We start from the raw sequence: 15,429 nt of genomic DNA, 5'->3' as shown, positions 1-15,429 counted from the left end.
GACGCCCGCCAGCACCGCCGGAAGTCCCGCCCCAGGACGCCCGCGCGCGCCGTCGCCGTGCCACGCCAGTTCCGCGCCGCCGCCGCCGCCGCCACGCACGGCACGCTGGGGCGGGGCCTAGGGGCGGGGCCGAGGGGAGGAACCTGGTTCGGGGCGGGGCCTAGCGACGGGCCGAAGGGGAGGTGCCCGAGCGGGGGGCGGGGCCTCTCTACGAGACGGGGGCGGGGCCAAGGACCACCAAGGGGCGGGGCCGAGGAGAATCCAGGCCCGAACGTGGCCGGGACCCGAGGGCCGGAGGACAGAGAAGATGGACGGCGCGCGGATCCCGCGTCCTCCGTGGGGTAGTGAGCGCCCCCGAGCCGGGTGTTCCGCGGATCCTGGGCTCTCCGGGGAACCTGACAGCCTTGGCACATGGGGTCAGGGTTCCCAGCGTCTCGCGGGTCCCTCGTGGGCATCGCGGCGTGTCCGGGAGGCGGTCCCTTCGCCCTTCCGGCGCACGCGCTCCCTGGAAGCCCGTGCTCCTTGGGCGACGCCAGCGCTGCCGCCGCCTGTGACCGCCAGGGGGCGCCTGAGGCTGCAGAGCCTCAGCCTGGCGTGGGCGCGGGGCCGAGGGGACCGCGCAGGACCGACCTCACCGGCTTCCACGTTTTTCCCCAGGCTTCCCTCCTACCCCTTTGGTGACCTCCCCCAAGCCTAGCCCACCTCCGTCCTCCCCCACATCTCCCGGAGTGAGTGCATCTCAGCCCTCGGCTTCGGTCCCCTTCGTGGGCTAGTGGTGCCCACACGCTGTCTGGAGCAGAGACACGAAAAGCCCGTGTACCCGAGACCCAGGCTGCATCCGTGCTCGCCTCCAGGAACAGAGGCACCATCTTGCAGATGCAAACAGAACCTCTCCATCCCAGCCCCCAGCAAGAGGAGTCGTGGCCGCTGGGATGGTCTGAATGCATGCGTGGCCAGCAGTTTTAACCACTTCATGCGAGCGGGCAGATACCCCACCCATCCCTGGCCATTCCCAGCAGCTTCCTGCAGAAAACCGCACAGCTGGACCCCACCCTGGCCCTGCCCCACCAGCCCCAGGACCTCTGCTCTGCAGTTTCCCCATTTCTGCTGCTTGGGAGGCTTCTCCTTGAACTGAACTTTGTTCTCTCCCTCCCTCCTCATGTTTTCTTCTTCCTCTTCCCCATATTTCCTGCCAGTCTTCCCAGAGTGGTTGGGGCTGGTGTGTGTGCTGATGCATGTCATGTACCAACTGTCAGATGTCACTGGGCAGCTCTGTGTTCCTGGCACCCAGCTCCGCCCTGAGGCCTGACCATTGGGGTATTGACCCCAAGTCAGGCAGAGCTCTGGAGAGGGGCCTCAATAAGCTGTCAGATGCCCTGCCAGTTTTGCAGTCCTAGGAATGCCAAAGAGACCCTAGCAAAGTCACACACAGGTTTCTCATTGAGAAAGGCATTTAGTCACCTTAGGGTCCCATTGACTTCAGGGGTCTTTGGAGCTGAAGACCACTCAGGGTTCACTCTGGATCAGCACTGCAGACCCCAGCGCAGTGGGAAGGAGGGGCAGGGGGCCCGGTACCGGCTCCCTCGGCAGAGCCCCCGCTGGGCAGAATTCTGGGGGTCTTGACAAAGTTGTCAGCCTCCCAGGTGCCATGGCTGCCTCCAAGGGGCCCCCGCTTGAAAGATGACTTCTTCAAGTGGGTACACATCTTTCAACCACAGGAAGATTTAGGATGAGGCATAGAAAGGTCGAAGAAAACTAGAATCAAAGTGTTAGCATTGACCTGTTAAGTGGAACCTGAACACACTGTCATTTTATGTTTCTGGAACATTTAAGACAACTTGGAGTCACACTTAAACATGTAATCTACTGCCCTGGCGGGTTTGGCTCAGGGGTTGGAGTGTCAGCTCTAGGACCAAGGAGTCGTGGATTAGATTCTGGTCAAAGGCCCATATTCGGTTGCAGTTCATTCCCCGGCCCTGGTCGGGGTCGTTTGGGAGGCAACCAATCAATGTGTTTCTCTCACATGGATGTTTCTCTCTTTCTCTCTTCCTCCCTCCCACTCTATCTGAAGATAATTGGAAAAATATTCTCAGGTGAGGATTAAAAAAAGTAATCTACTGCGTGTGTGAGTTCCTCAAGCTCAGAAGGAAGTAAAAGATACCTAATTTATAAATTCAGTTTGAAATGTCGAAAATGCTTAATTTACTGAGTTTATAGATGGGACCAAATATTATGCAGAGGCCCCTTAAAAATTACTTTAAAGTCTGCTAGGTTTTTTTTTTTTTAAATCCTCACGCGAGGACATTTTTTCATTTTTTGTTCAGACAGAGTGGGAGGGAGAGAGAGGAAGAGAGAAACATCGACGTGAAAGGGACACATTGAGTGGCTGCCTCCCGCATGAACCAAGCAGGGCCGGGGACAAACTGCAACCAAGGTATGTGCCCTCAGCGAGAACCGAACCTGGGTCTCTCTGGGCCACAGGCCGATGCTCTAACCGCTGAGCCAAACTGGCCAGGGCTCTGCTTGGCTTTTATTATTATTATTTTTCTTTATTGATTTTAGAGGGAGAGAGAGATAGAAACATCGATGAGAGAGAACATCGACTGGCCGCCTCCTGCATGCCCCCCAATGGGCATTGGGCCTACAACCTGGGCATATGCCCTGACCAGGAATTGAACTAGTGCATGGGTCAATGCTCAACCACTGAGCCATACCTGCTGAGCTCTGCTAGGCTTTTAAAGGGAATGTCAGGGTTTGTAAAATTGAATTTAACAGGTTAAAAAATTAGGTTTTGAGTGTATAGCAGCAATAAGTCCTCGTTATTTAAATTTAACTTAAATCTGAGTATAAGGCCCCTGTTCAGGCCCTCTTGCTTGTGTGGGGTGCCCAGGCAGAGGTCCAGGCTCTGAGCTGTGAGCCCCAGTGTCGCCCCCCCCCCACACGGCTCTCCTTGTCCCTGCTTGTCTGCAGAGGGCACTAGAGGACAGACCAGGGCAGGGACAGGTCCCATGGAGCTATGGGGCTTGCAGAGACCAGCCCACCTGCTGCCAACTGAGCCCTCTGTGGTCTGAGGATACTGGCAGGGCTGGAGGGCCTCGCCCCAGGTGCACCTGGCCAGCCAAGGGTCCCCAGACTGAGGTTGCCTCTCCAAGACGGCCCCTGTGGTGTCCTTGAATTACTGTGGGGAGCCCATTATGCGGCTGACCCTGCAAGAGCAGTGGGGCTTCTATGGGCTGAACTTGGGGTTCCCTCCAGCTAGCTAGTGCTCCTGGCCTGGGGCGATGGTGGGGTCCCTGGCCTCGAAGGCCAGCCTGGGCCCTTCCTCATTTGCTGAGTTAGCATGAAGCAAGGCCCTTCCCGGCAGGGGAAACCATGACTTGTCCTGTTTTAACAGGGAGGCCTTGGCTGGGGGTTGCCCAAGGGCAGGGCCCAGGCCACTATCACTGATCATGTTCTATCACTGCTGGGCCCTGAAACATTCCCGTTTTGAGGCCGGAAGCCCAGGAAGAGAAACGCACAATCAGGATTTCCTGCTGCCGCTGAGCGCCCCCCGCCCGTGGATGGAGACGTCCTCCCTGGGTGCTGGGATAAGCAAAATCCAGAGCAAGGAGAGAGACACGTTCACACGCAGCGGAAGCTTCTGGATAGAGCTCCAGAGCCAGCACAGCGGACTTTCTGTCTGTGTGCCATGTGTGGTCCCCACCAGCCCATCTGGCCTTGGCTTCGTGTGCTATGGGTGGATGTCCGGTGGGCCGCCGGCAGGTGCTGAGTGCCAAGATGGACATCTGTGACAGGCAGCTGGCCATGCACAAGGCTGTGTGCTTCTTGGTATCAGTCCTGGGTCTTACACTTCTCATCATCCCACAACCAACCTTAAAACACCCTGTCTCAAGGGGGCGAGGTGGTATGTGTGTCCATGGGGTCAGACGGGCAGCAGTTCTCGGTGGTTGTTGTGGGGCGAAAGGTTGTCCGGGTCCTGAACCGCCAGCACCTGTGAAGGCCACCTTACGTGGCAACAGAGTCTCTGCAGATGTCATTAGGGACCCAGGGATGAGGTCACCTTGCATTTAGGGTGACTGAATCCAGTGACTGGAATCTTTTTTTTTTTTAATATATATTTTTATTGATTTTTTTTAGGGAGAGAGGGAAACATTGATATGAGAGAGAAACATCGATCAGCTGCCTCCTGCATACCCCGCAGTAGGGATCGAGTCCTCAATCCAAGCATGTGCTCTGACCGGGAATCCAACAGGGACCTGTCAGTCCATGGGAGGATGCTCAATCCACTGAGCCACACGGCCGGGCGTGACTGGACTCTTCGTAAGAGAAAAGAGATGGAGAGCTTCGGCAAGCAGACATGGGGCAGGGGTGCGGGCACGAGCTGGGGGGGGCAGAACTGGGGTCACGCAACCACCAGAAGCTAGAAGACAGGCGAGGAGCAGTTTCCCTCAGAGCCTCCAGGGAAATCAGCCTGGCAGCACCTTGACCTTGGACTGCTGGCCTCCAGAAGGGGGAGAGAGCCAATTTCTGTCATCGTTAGGACACCGGTTTGCAGTCATTGTTACGGCGGCCCCAGGAAGGTACGACAGTGGTGCCGAAGGGCCAGCAGGGGTATCCTCAGGCGTGTTTTCTCTCCGAAAGCGGTTTTTCTCAGGCGCGTGCTCTGTCCTGGCCAGGTGGCTCGGATGGTAGGAGTGTTGTCCTGAACGCCAGAAGGTGGCAGGCTGGATCCCCGGTCCGAGTGCATGCAGGAGGCAACCAATCTATGTTTCTCTCGCATCGATGTTTCCCTCTCTCTAAAAAATCAGTAAAAACATATCTCCGGGTGAGGATTAAAAAAAAAAAAAAAAAAAAAAAAGGTGCCTGCCTTGTGTATCTCAGTGGATAGAGCATCAGCCCATACACCAAAGGGTCACAGGTTTGATTCCTGATCAAGGACACGTACCTGGGCTGCAGGTTCAATCCCTGGCCCCAGTCGGGGCACAAGGAGGCAACCAGTCAATGTGTCTCTCTCACATGGATGTTTCTCTCTCTCTCTCTCTCTCCCCCTCCTTTCCTCCCTTCCACTCTCTCTAAAAGTCAGCAGGAAAGATATCGTCGGATGAGGATTAACAACAAAAGGCATTCGGTCCATCAGCTCACCCGGGCGGGCCTCGAGAGGGAGGGGCTGCGGAGGGTGGATATTGGCCGGTGATGGAAGCCCTTGCCAGAAGACACCCCAAACCACCAGGCCCATTTGGTGATGGCCTGCTGGCTGGCTGCCAGCATGGCTGGTCTGGCCTCTAAGGTCAAAGGGTATATCTTTCTTTTTTTTTTTTTTATCCTCACCCGAGGATATTTTTCCATTTTTTGTACAGATAGAGTGGGAGGGAGAGAGAGGAAGGGAAAGAGAGAGAGAAACATCGACGTGAAGGGACACATCGAGTGGCTGCCACCCGCATGACCAACCAGGGCCAGGGACAAACTGCAACCGAAGTACGTGCCCTTAGCGGGAACCGAACCCGGGTCTCTCCGGACCGCAGGCCGACGCTCTAACCGCTGAGCCAAACTGGCCAGGGCCAAAGGGTATATTTTTCAACAGGCGCTCAGGGAGCCCGGAGGTCCTGGTTCCTGCTCCGGGGTGACCAGGACGCCTGACCTGGCGTGTCCTGGGCGTTGGTAGAGCTCATAGCTGCTCTGCACCTCTCCCCCGGTTGTGGTCACCAGCTGCACTGTCCTGTGGCGGTTTGCTGATGACTGCAGTGCTTGCTAACCCCTTGACCCTCCCGGCGTGGATGGATGTGAAGTGGTCCTTCCACAGGGCAGGATGGGGGCATCCCGAAGGGCCCCAGACCCCCAGAGTCCCAGGAACTTCCATGACACAGCACCCCCGGGTATGGCGAGAGGTACCAACTAGGACCCAGGCGGACAGAGTGAAGCAGAGTTGCCAACCACCATGGCAGAAACAAGGGCGGCTTGAGGGCTGGCGAGTGGAGGGTGTGGGGTTCGCCCTCATGGTTGCAAGTGAAACCCTGTCCCAAGTACGTGGGATGGAAAGGGGCAGGCACTCAAACGCATGTCCCCAACTGCGCTCACAGCATCGATTAGGGGTTGGACTGTATCCCCTAAAAGCTCATGTGTTGAAGTCCTTACCCCCAGCACCTCAGAATGGGACCTTATTTGGAAATAGGTTGGTTGCAGATTGGATTAAGATGCGTTCGTGCTGGGGCAGGGCGGGCCCTTAATCTACTGTGACTCGTGTGCGTAGAAAAAGGGGAAATTGGGTCAGAGAGATGAGCACAGAGGGAAGCCGCCTGTCTCCGAGCCCAGGAGAGGCCCAGACAGACCCTCACTCACAGCTCAGAGGGGCCAGCCCTGCGGACACCTTGATCGCACCCTTCCTGTCTCCGGCAGACAGTACATCTCTGAGTTCCTCGCTCTGCATTATATCCAGGAACGTCTGGCATCTCAATCCTGTTTTAACCTGGGCCACCCCGACTCCAGCCTGCAGGCAGCCAGCTTGGCTGCCAAGCTGGCTCAGCTGCCCCAGGCGGCTGGCTGTCCAGGGCCTGCTCACTGGGAACGGGCTCCACACATGTTCTGCAGGACACAAACCCCACTTCCTGCAGTCCCAGGGGCTCAGCCTTCCCAGTCTGGGTGCGACTTTGTGTTGGGACCTGACTCCCAGGTGTCAAAGGACGGGGCTGGCCGGGGGGCTTTGAGGGCAACTGAGTTTTCTCTGACAAACTAACTCCTTCACTGGATGTCAATGCAGGGTCTTCAGGTGCGGGGACAACGTCATCCAGTGGGAGGAGGCTGGTGAGGGGCTCTGGGAAGTAGATGTTGGGGTCTTCCGCTGGGGATCCTCAAGTTGCCCCATTTACGGCATTGCAGTTCCCTGGGCCCCACACGTGCCCCACCAGTGCACCAGCTTTCCTGTGGGGAGGCCACAGGTTCGACTTCTGTGGCTGTTTTGCAACAATCCGAATGCAGCTGTGTGCGGCTTTGGGCTCCGTTCTGTGGCTGCGAGATGACATCTGCAGTCCCGGGCAGCTCTTGCAGCTGTCACGTGGGCAGTTAGGGACCTGAGCTCCTCACTCTCCTTCTCCAGGTCCAGCCCTGCTTAAAGCACCCACCAGCCCCCCCAGAATTCTTGAATTCCTCCTGCTGCATGTGGTTCACTGGCCTTGCCCAAGCATGTCATTTCTGGTGACCACGGGTAGCCACCAGGTGCCAAGTACTGCCACCTCCCTGTCCCTGAAAAGGCATGGGTGCTAGGGCCTCTAGCCATGCCTGGACCAGGCGAACCCCTCTTTCTTTCTTTTTTTCCTTCTTTCCCTTCCCTTCCTGTCTTTCTCTCTTTCTTTCTTTCTCTTTCTTTCTTTCTTTCTTTCTTTCTTTCTTTCTTTCTTCCTTCCTTTCTTTCTTTCTCTCTCTCTCCTTCCTTCCTTCCTTCCTTCCTTCCTTCCTTCCTTCCTTCCTTCCTTCCTTCCTTCTTCTTTCTCTTTCTTTCTGTGTGGTAACATGGTCTTCGATAGAAACCAGGTCTGGGTACACCGTGGGTGCAGCTGCCAGCGTGAGAAGCTCTTGGGGTACAGCTGGAAGAGTTTGCCATCCCGCGTGGGCTCGAAGCCGCACTTCTCCAGGTGCTCGGGGCCGAGGGTGCCGTCCCCGAAGTCCTTCTGGACGGCAAACACCACCACCTCCCTGAAGAGCGGATGTGAGCAGCGGGCGCGATAGTTCACGTAGGGCTTGAGCCTGAAGCCAACCAGCTCAGGCACCACCAGCTCGGGCACCATCTCCTTGATCTGCACGAACTTCCCGTCGTGGGCGTGGGAGCCAGCACCTTCGTGCCATGGCTCTTGTAGAAGGGGCACGAGCCTCGCTTGCGCGTCCACTTGCTCATCCAGTGGGCGCCGCGCACCACGCAGTGGCCCGCTGTGCTCAGGAGCCCCATGCTGCCGCGGCGCCGGGTGTGGGCCCCGGCCCTCCCCATCCCCAGATTTCTGGGAGGGTCACTGTCTGAAACCCATTTCAGAGGTTATGGAAAGGAAGCTGGATCACTCATAGACCGCAGAGGGGCTCTGAGCAGGCTCAGGTCCTGGTAGGAGCCAGACATGTCCAGCTAACGCCGCAGGATGCCCCCGCACCCTTTGGCCATGCTGCAGGCTCGGGGCTCCCCAGCCTTCATTTCCTCCTTCTCCATGCAAGTGTTGGGCATGCATCTGTGGGGCCCTCGCTTTGCAGTGGGAAGAGATTTTGGCTCCACCCCTGCCCTTGGGAACGGAGCTGTAACTAAAAGTGGCTAACATGTAACATGTCCAATTCACACAGTTAAGAAATGGAACTTTCTGAGGTTGCTGGAGTCCCAGATATGGCGGCCGTCTGCTGCCCTCAGGGAAGGGCTCACCAAAGGAACATCAGCCTCTCGCCAGCCAGAGCGTCTGTCCAGGAAAAAGCCACTGCTCCAGCCCTCATCCTGAGGCCAAACAGCTCAGTGTTTCCCTGTATGTCTCTGGCACCGCGCAAGCTGCCTCCCCTCCGAGCTTAGAGGCAGCTAGTTCAAGTCACTGATTTGAAACCACCTTTGATGATCTGCGTGCATGCCTGGCCCCCGCAGGAAAGAGCATGCGGACGGATATCCCAGGAGCCGACGCTGTGATGATCCTGCCACACGTGAAGAGAAACCTCAGTGGGACACAGTGATCTTACAACCTACTCTTTAAATAGCGCATAAATACAGCCGCTTACGTGATTTCACTGTTTAATCACTGAGGGCTGCATTTCATCACTTCTCTAACACATTTAAATCCATCCTCTGTCCACGTCACAGGAGACCTTCTCTCTGGATCTGTGTGTTCAAGATGGTAGCCACTCGCCACAGGCGGTTATATAAGTTAAAATGACAATAAACTAATTTAGTTGTTTAAAAAAAAAAAAAGAAATGGGCCCTGGCCGGTTTGGCTCAGCGGTTAGAGCGTCGGCCTGCGGTCCAGAGAGACCCGGGTTCGGTTCCCGCTAAGGGCACATACCTCGGTTGCAGTTTGTCCCCGGCCCTGGTTGGTCATGCGGGTGGCAGCCACTCGACGTGTCCCTTTCACGTCGATGTTTCTCTCTTTCTCTCTCTTCCTCTCTCCCTCCCACTCTACCTGAACAAAAAATGGAAAAAATGTCCTCGGGTGAGGATAAAAAAAAAAAAAAAAAATTAAAAAAAAAGAAATGGAACTTTCCAAGCACTGCACCAAAGGTGGCCTGTTCTTGCTGAGCAGTGACCAGCCGTGGTCTGGGAGGGCCTCTTGGACCACCCGTAGCTGGATGGTGATAAGCAATCTTGATGCATCAGCACCAGGCAGGAGGTGTGGGGCTTTCTTATGGCCTGGCCTACCTGGGGGTCTCCTCAGGCCCTGAGACATCCCCCTCCCCTTCTCAGGAGGCTTGGGAAGCCTACAGTCTCCACTGATAGGAGGCGGAAGCCTGCCCAGCCCCAAGCCCCAAGCCCCAAGCCCCAAGCCCCAAGCCCCTCCTCGGAAAAGCCCTCCACCTCAGGCGGGGCTGGCACTCCATCCCTGGCTGCTGGGGTGGGGGTGGGGGTAGGGCTCTGCTTGTTGAGTCCCTGGCCTGGCCATGGTGTTAATTTCCTACTGTGGTGATGCAGAACCTGGGAGTGTCCCCTCCCCCAGGAAGCCTTCGCTGGCCCAGCTCTTTGGGAGGTCCTGGAAGGTGGTGAAATTGCTGTCATAGAAGGATTTGAGTCTCCACAGGTTCGGGTGTTCTCCAGGGGTTCTGGAGGCCCGCCCAGAGCCTGGGTGGAGTGCCTGGTCTGTGGGAGGGGCCTGCCCCTTCCTCCTCCTGGCCAGGGTCCACCCAGGCCTAACCTCTCACCGAGAACTGAGGAAGTGAGCCAGGGTGGGACAGAGGTCTCCCCGGTGGGTTTGGGTCACTTCCAGGTGCAGGGCCCAGATAAGTTCTGAGAAGAGCGAGCTTCCTCTTCAAAGCCATCCGGCTTCTCAAAGGAGGGCTCGGCAGGGCCACCGGCTCTCCAAACAGACTCCCGGGTGTCCATGCCCGCCAAGGCCCCTGCATGCAGGGTGTGGGGCTGTCCTGCACCTCCCTGGGGCGAAGAGGCCATTGGTGGCCTCAGTGGCCAAGGGCCCTGACTGGGCATTGAGGGATCGGACTGTAGGCTGTGCCCTGCGTCCACCAGGTGCTGCCATGGGGTGGGGGTGAGCAATCCTTCCACCTTAGGTGGGGGCTGGCTCTGGCCGTCGAGGGCGACGTGCATCGGGACCTGAGCCCCGCATGCACAGCGGCGCAGGAGCTGGGCTGGGCAGGGCGGCGGGCAGCGTCCGGCGCGGGGAGCCGGGAACCCGGCCCGGTGGCTCCCAGCGCGGCCCCTCCCGAGGCGTCGGCCTGCAGGGGGCGCCCCCGCGCCTAGCACCACACGCCCGCCCTCCACGTGCTCGCCCCCGCGCGCGCGAGCGTGCGCGTCCCCGAGAGCGTGCGTGCGTGCGCGCGCGCGGCGGCGGCGCCCGAAAGCTGCGCTGGGAGCCTGAGGTGGCTGGGCTGAGGCGGCTCCTCGGGCGGCGGCGCTCCCGCTCCGCTCCCCGCGCCCCGCGCCCCGCGCCGCGCTCCGCCCGCTCCCCGCTCCCCCGCAGGCCTGTCAGCGCCGGCCGCTCCCGGGGCCCGAAGATGCCGGCCGTGTCCAAGGGGGACGGGATGCGGGGCCTGGCGGTCTTCATCTCCGACATCCGCAACTGTGAGTGGCCGCGGCGGACCCGGCCTGCGGGGGGCGGGGGTCCCGGGGGGCGGACCGAGAGGGCGGGGGTCCCGGGGCGCGGGGGGCGGACCGAGAGGGCGGGAGTCCCGGGGTGCGGGGGGCGGACCGAGAGGGCGGGAGTCCTGGGGTGCGGGGGTGCCGACCGAGAGGGCGGGGGGTCGGGGAGTGCAGGTTAGAGGTCCGGGGTGCAGACAGAGCGGGCGGGGGTTGGGGGGCGCAGGTCAGGGGTCCGGGGTTGCGGACTTAGAGGGCGGAGGGTGGGGTGCGCAGGTCAGAGGTTCGGGGGTGCAGACAGAGAGGGCGGTGGTCGGGGGGCGCAGGTCAGAGGTCCAGGGATGCGGACCGAGAGCGTGGGGGTGCGGGGGTCCTGGGGTGCAGACTTAGAGGGAGGGGAGTCTGCGGGCGCAGGTCAGGGTTCGGGGGTGCGGACTTAGAGGGCGGCGGGTCGGGGGCGCAGGTCAGAGGTTTGGGGGTGCAGACAGAGAGGGCGGTGGTCGGGGGGCGCAGGTCAGAGGTCCAGGGATGCGGACCGAGAGCGTGGGGGTGCGGGGGTCCTGGGGTGCAGACTTAGAGGGAGGGGAGTCTGCGGGCGCAGGTCAGGGTTCGGGGGTGCGGACTTAGAGGGCGGGGGGTCGGGGGCGCAGGTCAGAGGTTTGGGGGTGCCGACCTAGAGGGCGGGGGTCGGGGGGCAGCGGGGGTCGCGGGCGCAGGTCCGGGATTTGGGGCGGGGGTCCGGGGATGCCGGGACTGGGGTGCGGTGGGGAGCCAGGTGAGGACCCGGCAGTGGGGCAGGGTGTGGGGCTGTGGCACCGCCGGGGTTCCTGCGAGGGCGCCCTCCCAGCATGAGGTCATAAGCGGTCTCCTCTTTCTAGTAACGGAGCACGGAGCACGTAACCCGGCCTTTTCCGAAATCGTGTGGTTTTCTCTGCGGGAGTGGGAGCAGCTCTGTGACCCCGGTCTGTGCCGGTCACCCCTGATGACAATGGCTCACTTTCCAGGGGGTCCTGGCAGCAGTGCGGGGCCGTGTGGGGGGTGAGATGGCTTTGGGGCACCGCTCTGCCTGCTGCCTCCAGTCAGGGACATCAGGGACCTGTGTGTCCCCTCCGAGTGGAAGACCCACACCCAAAGAGGGTGCAGGCCAGGAGGCTGGTGGGTGCAGTCTGTGCCCCCACTTTGCTGCTGGTGTGCAGAACGTCCCTTTCACTTAACTGAAGAAAACAAACACCAAGCCAGCTTCTGTCTGGCGGGTTTATCACCCAGCATGCTGTCCACTGTGACTTTGTATTGCCGGGGGCCGGGGGCTGAGACTGGGGAAGGCAAAGACCCCCGTCCTCCCTCATTCTGCCACAAGTTGCTGTGGAAACCGCCCCAGTGCTTCTGCAAGGAGGGCATCCTTCTCCTATTCCTCCTCCTCTGCCGTAGACGGTGATTTCCACGGCAGTGATAGTCATGACCCTAACGCGTCTGGCCAAGCTAAGTGTGTGTGCGCACTTCCTTCAGGGGACCCCTCCGGGCAAGGCTTGGCAGCCTTAAATTAGCCGAGATGGCTGTCCTTCATTTTGGGAGGAAATTGCATTGGGCCCTGCGTGGAGATGGAAACCCAACTGCTCCCTCAACTGACCACCCACAGACCGGCGCCCTGTGCGAGGCCTGCGTTTGACTAGAGGTGCCTGCACCTGGTGAGGACAGTGCCGTGCTTCTTGGCTGACTTGTACCAGACCTGCTCCGCGGCCGCACCGCGGACGGTTGGGCCGATGGTTTGCTGTGTGGAGCTGTCCTGTGGCTGCTACGTCCCGGCCTCTACACTGGGTGCCTCGGTGTGCCAACCAGAACTGCTTCCAGACAGGGCCTGCGGGGCAGCGTTGCCCTGGTGTAGACCAGGGAGGAAGACAGTCTCTCCCCTGGTGGAGCTTATCTAAGAAGGGGTGCCTAGTCCCTCGTGGGGGGCCAGGGCCAGGTCTCTTCCCAAGAAGCACCTGTCAGTTGGCGCTGTCCGGGCACCCTCCCATCACTGACAGCGCTGTGCCTCTCCTTCAGAGCAGCGCCCTTCAGCTGGCGGTGCTGGGCCCCGTCCACTCAGCTGCACAGGTGCGCCCACGTCCATCTTGCTCAGGACCCCTCCCCTGCTCGCACAGCGTGTGGCTGCAGATATGTGCCGAGTAGATGGACGGACGGGTGAGCCCGAGATCTCACTGAGGAGATGACTCTCGGGCAGATTCTGTCCAAGGGGCAGGTGGGAGGCCAAGATGTGCACGGACTGCAGGGGATCAGTGTCTAGGTGAGTGTGGGCAGGTGGCTGGAGGTGGGATTGGAAAGCGAGCCCCTATCAGAGCTGGTCTGAGAGTGGCCGGAGCTTGGCCCCTGTGTGGCAGGGAGAGGGTCCCTGCCTCCCTGCTCCCTTGCCGGTCTCTGTGTGTGTGCTTACTGTGTCCCTGTGCGGGGATAGTGTGGCTTGGCTTTGGAGAGAGGGCACCGACCTGGTAGCAAGGGGCTGGGCTTCGACTGCCTCTCACCAGCTCCGTGACTGCAGCCACCGGCCACTGAGCCTCAGTTTCCTCAGCTGACGGGGGTGGATGCTGAACTGAAGCATCACTCAGGTCTGTTTCAGCTCTAAGATTGCAGCTCCCTTCTGTCTTTCTGAACTGGTTTCTGAAACTCCCCTGTGAGACCCTTTGGAGCAGCCCTGACCTGTGCACTTCGTGCTAGTAGTCTGCTTCTGACCGGCTGCCGGGCACATTGCCTCTCTTAGCGTGCATGGGCAGCAGGGACTGGGCCGCAGCTCTGGTGGCACAGGCAGCGAACTAGCTCAGCGCCTCAGCATTACTGAGATCCTTTCTGACCGACTTCAACCCAGGAGCCACGGAACCCATCCAGCTCATGTGGGTTCAGTGTGTGGGAGCTAGTGAACTGTTTCTCTCTTTGATTGACATTAACAAACACTGCTTCTTTTATTTAGTCTCGGTTTTCAAATATGTTTTTTTTTATTGATTTTTTTTTCTTTTTTAGAGGGAGGAAGGGAGAGAGAGATTGAAACATTAATGTGAGAGAGAAACATCCATTGGCTGTCCCCTGTACGCCCCCTACTGGGGATCGAGCTCGAACCCAGGCATGTGCCCTGACAGGAAATGGAACTGGGACCTCTCAGTCCATGGGACGATGCTTAATCCACTGAGCCACACCAGCCAGACAAGTCCCAATTTTTAAATAAATCTTTTTTTTTTTTAAATCTTCACCCAAGGATATTTTTATTTTATTTTATTTTATTTTTATGCTCACCCAAGGACATTTTTTCCATTTTTTGTTCAGATAGAGTGGGAAGGAGAGAGAGGAAGAGAGAGAGAAACATCAATGTGAAAGGGACACATCGAGTGGCTGCCTCCTGCAGGGCCCAACCAGGGCCAGGGACAAACTGCAACCAAGGTACGCGCCCTTAGCGGGAACTGAACCCAGGTCTCTCTGGACCGCAGACTGACGCTCTAACCGCTGAACCAAACCGGCCAGGGCAACCCAAGGATATTTTTCCATATAATTTTGTTTTAGATAGAGTAGAAGGGAAGGAGAGGAGAAGGAGAGAAAAATGTCAATGTGAGAGAGACACATCGATTGGCTGCCTCCCCCATGACCCAGCCGGGGCCAGGGATTGAACCTACAACCCCAGTATGTGCCCTTGACCAGAATCGAACCAGAGACCCCACTGCCTGTGGGCCAACACTCTAACCACTGAGCCAAACTGGCCAGGGCAATCATTTTTTATTTTAAAACAAATATAGATTCATAGGATGTTGCAAAGAAGTGGATAGGAAGGTCCCTTCATTCTGCCTCACCTAACAGCACTGTTTCGACGCCAGGAAACGGACATTGGTGCAGCCACCAGGCATAGTCTCCCACATCACTAGTATTGCTGCACTGATGTGTGTATGTAGGTCCATGCTTTTATCACGTGTAGCTTCGTGTAATCCTCGCTCCGTCAAGATATAGAGCTGTTGCTGGCCTGTGTGAAAAGGGAAAAAAATAAATAAAAAGACAGAACCGTTTCCTTGTTACAAAGCCTCTTTGCTGCCCCTTGTAGCCAGACCTGCCCCGACCACTCCTCTGTTCTCCATCCTGTCTCAGGGGTGCTGTGGGAGGGGCTTGTGTGGGATGTGTCCTGTCGAGATGGGCTTTTCTCATGTGGCACGGCACCCTTGAGGTCACCCAGGCTGTCGCATTGACTGACATTCTAGTCAGGCAGTCTCAACGTGGAAGAACTGCTGATTGGGAAAGTACTAGTTATTTTGCTACTTATTCAGTTACTTTGCAACTTTTGTTTGCTTTTACACATGTGATATATTGGTGAAGGAGAATCATATACATTTGACCATGAACAATGTAGGAGGTTGGGACAACGACCCCATGCAGTTAAAAATCTGCGTGCATAGCTTTAAGAAACAATGTTTTTGTTGTTGTTGTTGTTGTTAAGAGAGAGAGGAAAGGAGAGGGAGAGAGAGAGAGAAACATCCCTCAGTTGCATTCATATGCACCCTGACCAGGGATCTAACCTGAAACCTGGGCATGTGCCCTGACCCGGAATTGAACCTGTGACTTTTTGATGCATGGGACGATGCTCCAACCAACTGAGCCACACCAGCCAGGGCTCTGCACAAAATTTTTGATTCTCCAGAAACTTAACTACA

General features: G+C 58.1%; 1 protein-coding gene across 2 annotated transcripts in view; it reads left to right on the top strand.

Moving 5' to 3' along the window:
* The first annotated feature begins 10,525 nt into the window (after window positions 1–10,525).
* The window catches only part of AP2A2 (adaptor related protein complex 2 subunit alpha 2), a 71,886-nt gene continuing 66,982 nt past the window's right edge, over window positions 10,526–15,429 (top strand). Inside the window, exon 1 of one of the 2 annotated variants that reach the window (XM_036281128.1) lies at window positions 10,526–10,735. In XM_036281128.1, the coding sequence (XP_036137021.1) occupies window positions 10,669–10,735 (67 nt within the window). In that variant the 5' untranslated portion in view covers window positions 10,526–10,668. The remainder of the gene's footprint in view (window positions 10,736–15,429) is intronic. The other variant, XM_036281127.1, reaches the window with a different exon arrangement.

This window comes from Molossus molossus, unplaced genomic scaffold (assembly GCF_014108415.1).
Source record: "Molossus molossus isolate mMolMol1 unplaced genomic scaffold, mMolMol1.p scaffold_m16_p_31, whole genome shotgun sequence".
In the NCBI taxonomy this organism is placed as follows: domain Eukaryota; kingdom Metazoa; phylum Chordata; class Mammalia; order Chiroptera; family Molossidae; genus Molossus; species Molossus molossus.
The sequence above is the reverse complement of the archived record's forward strand: the minus strand, read 5'-3'. Positions and strand labels throughout refer to the sequence as shown.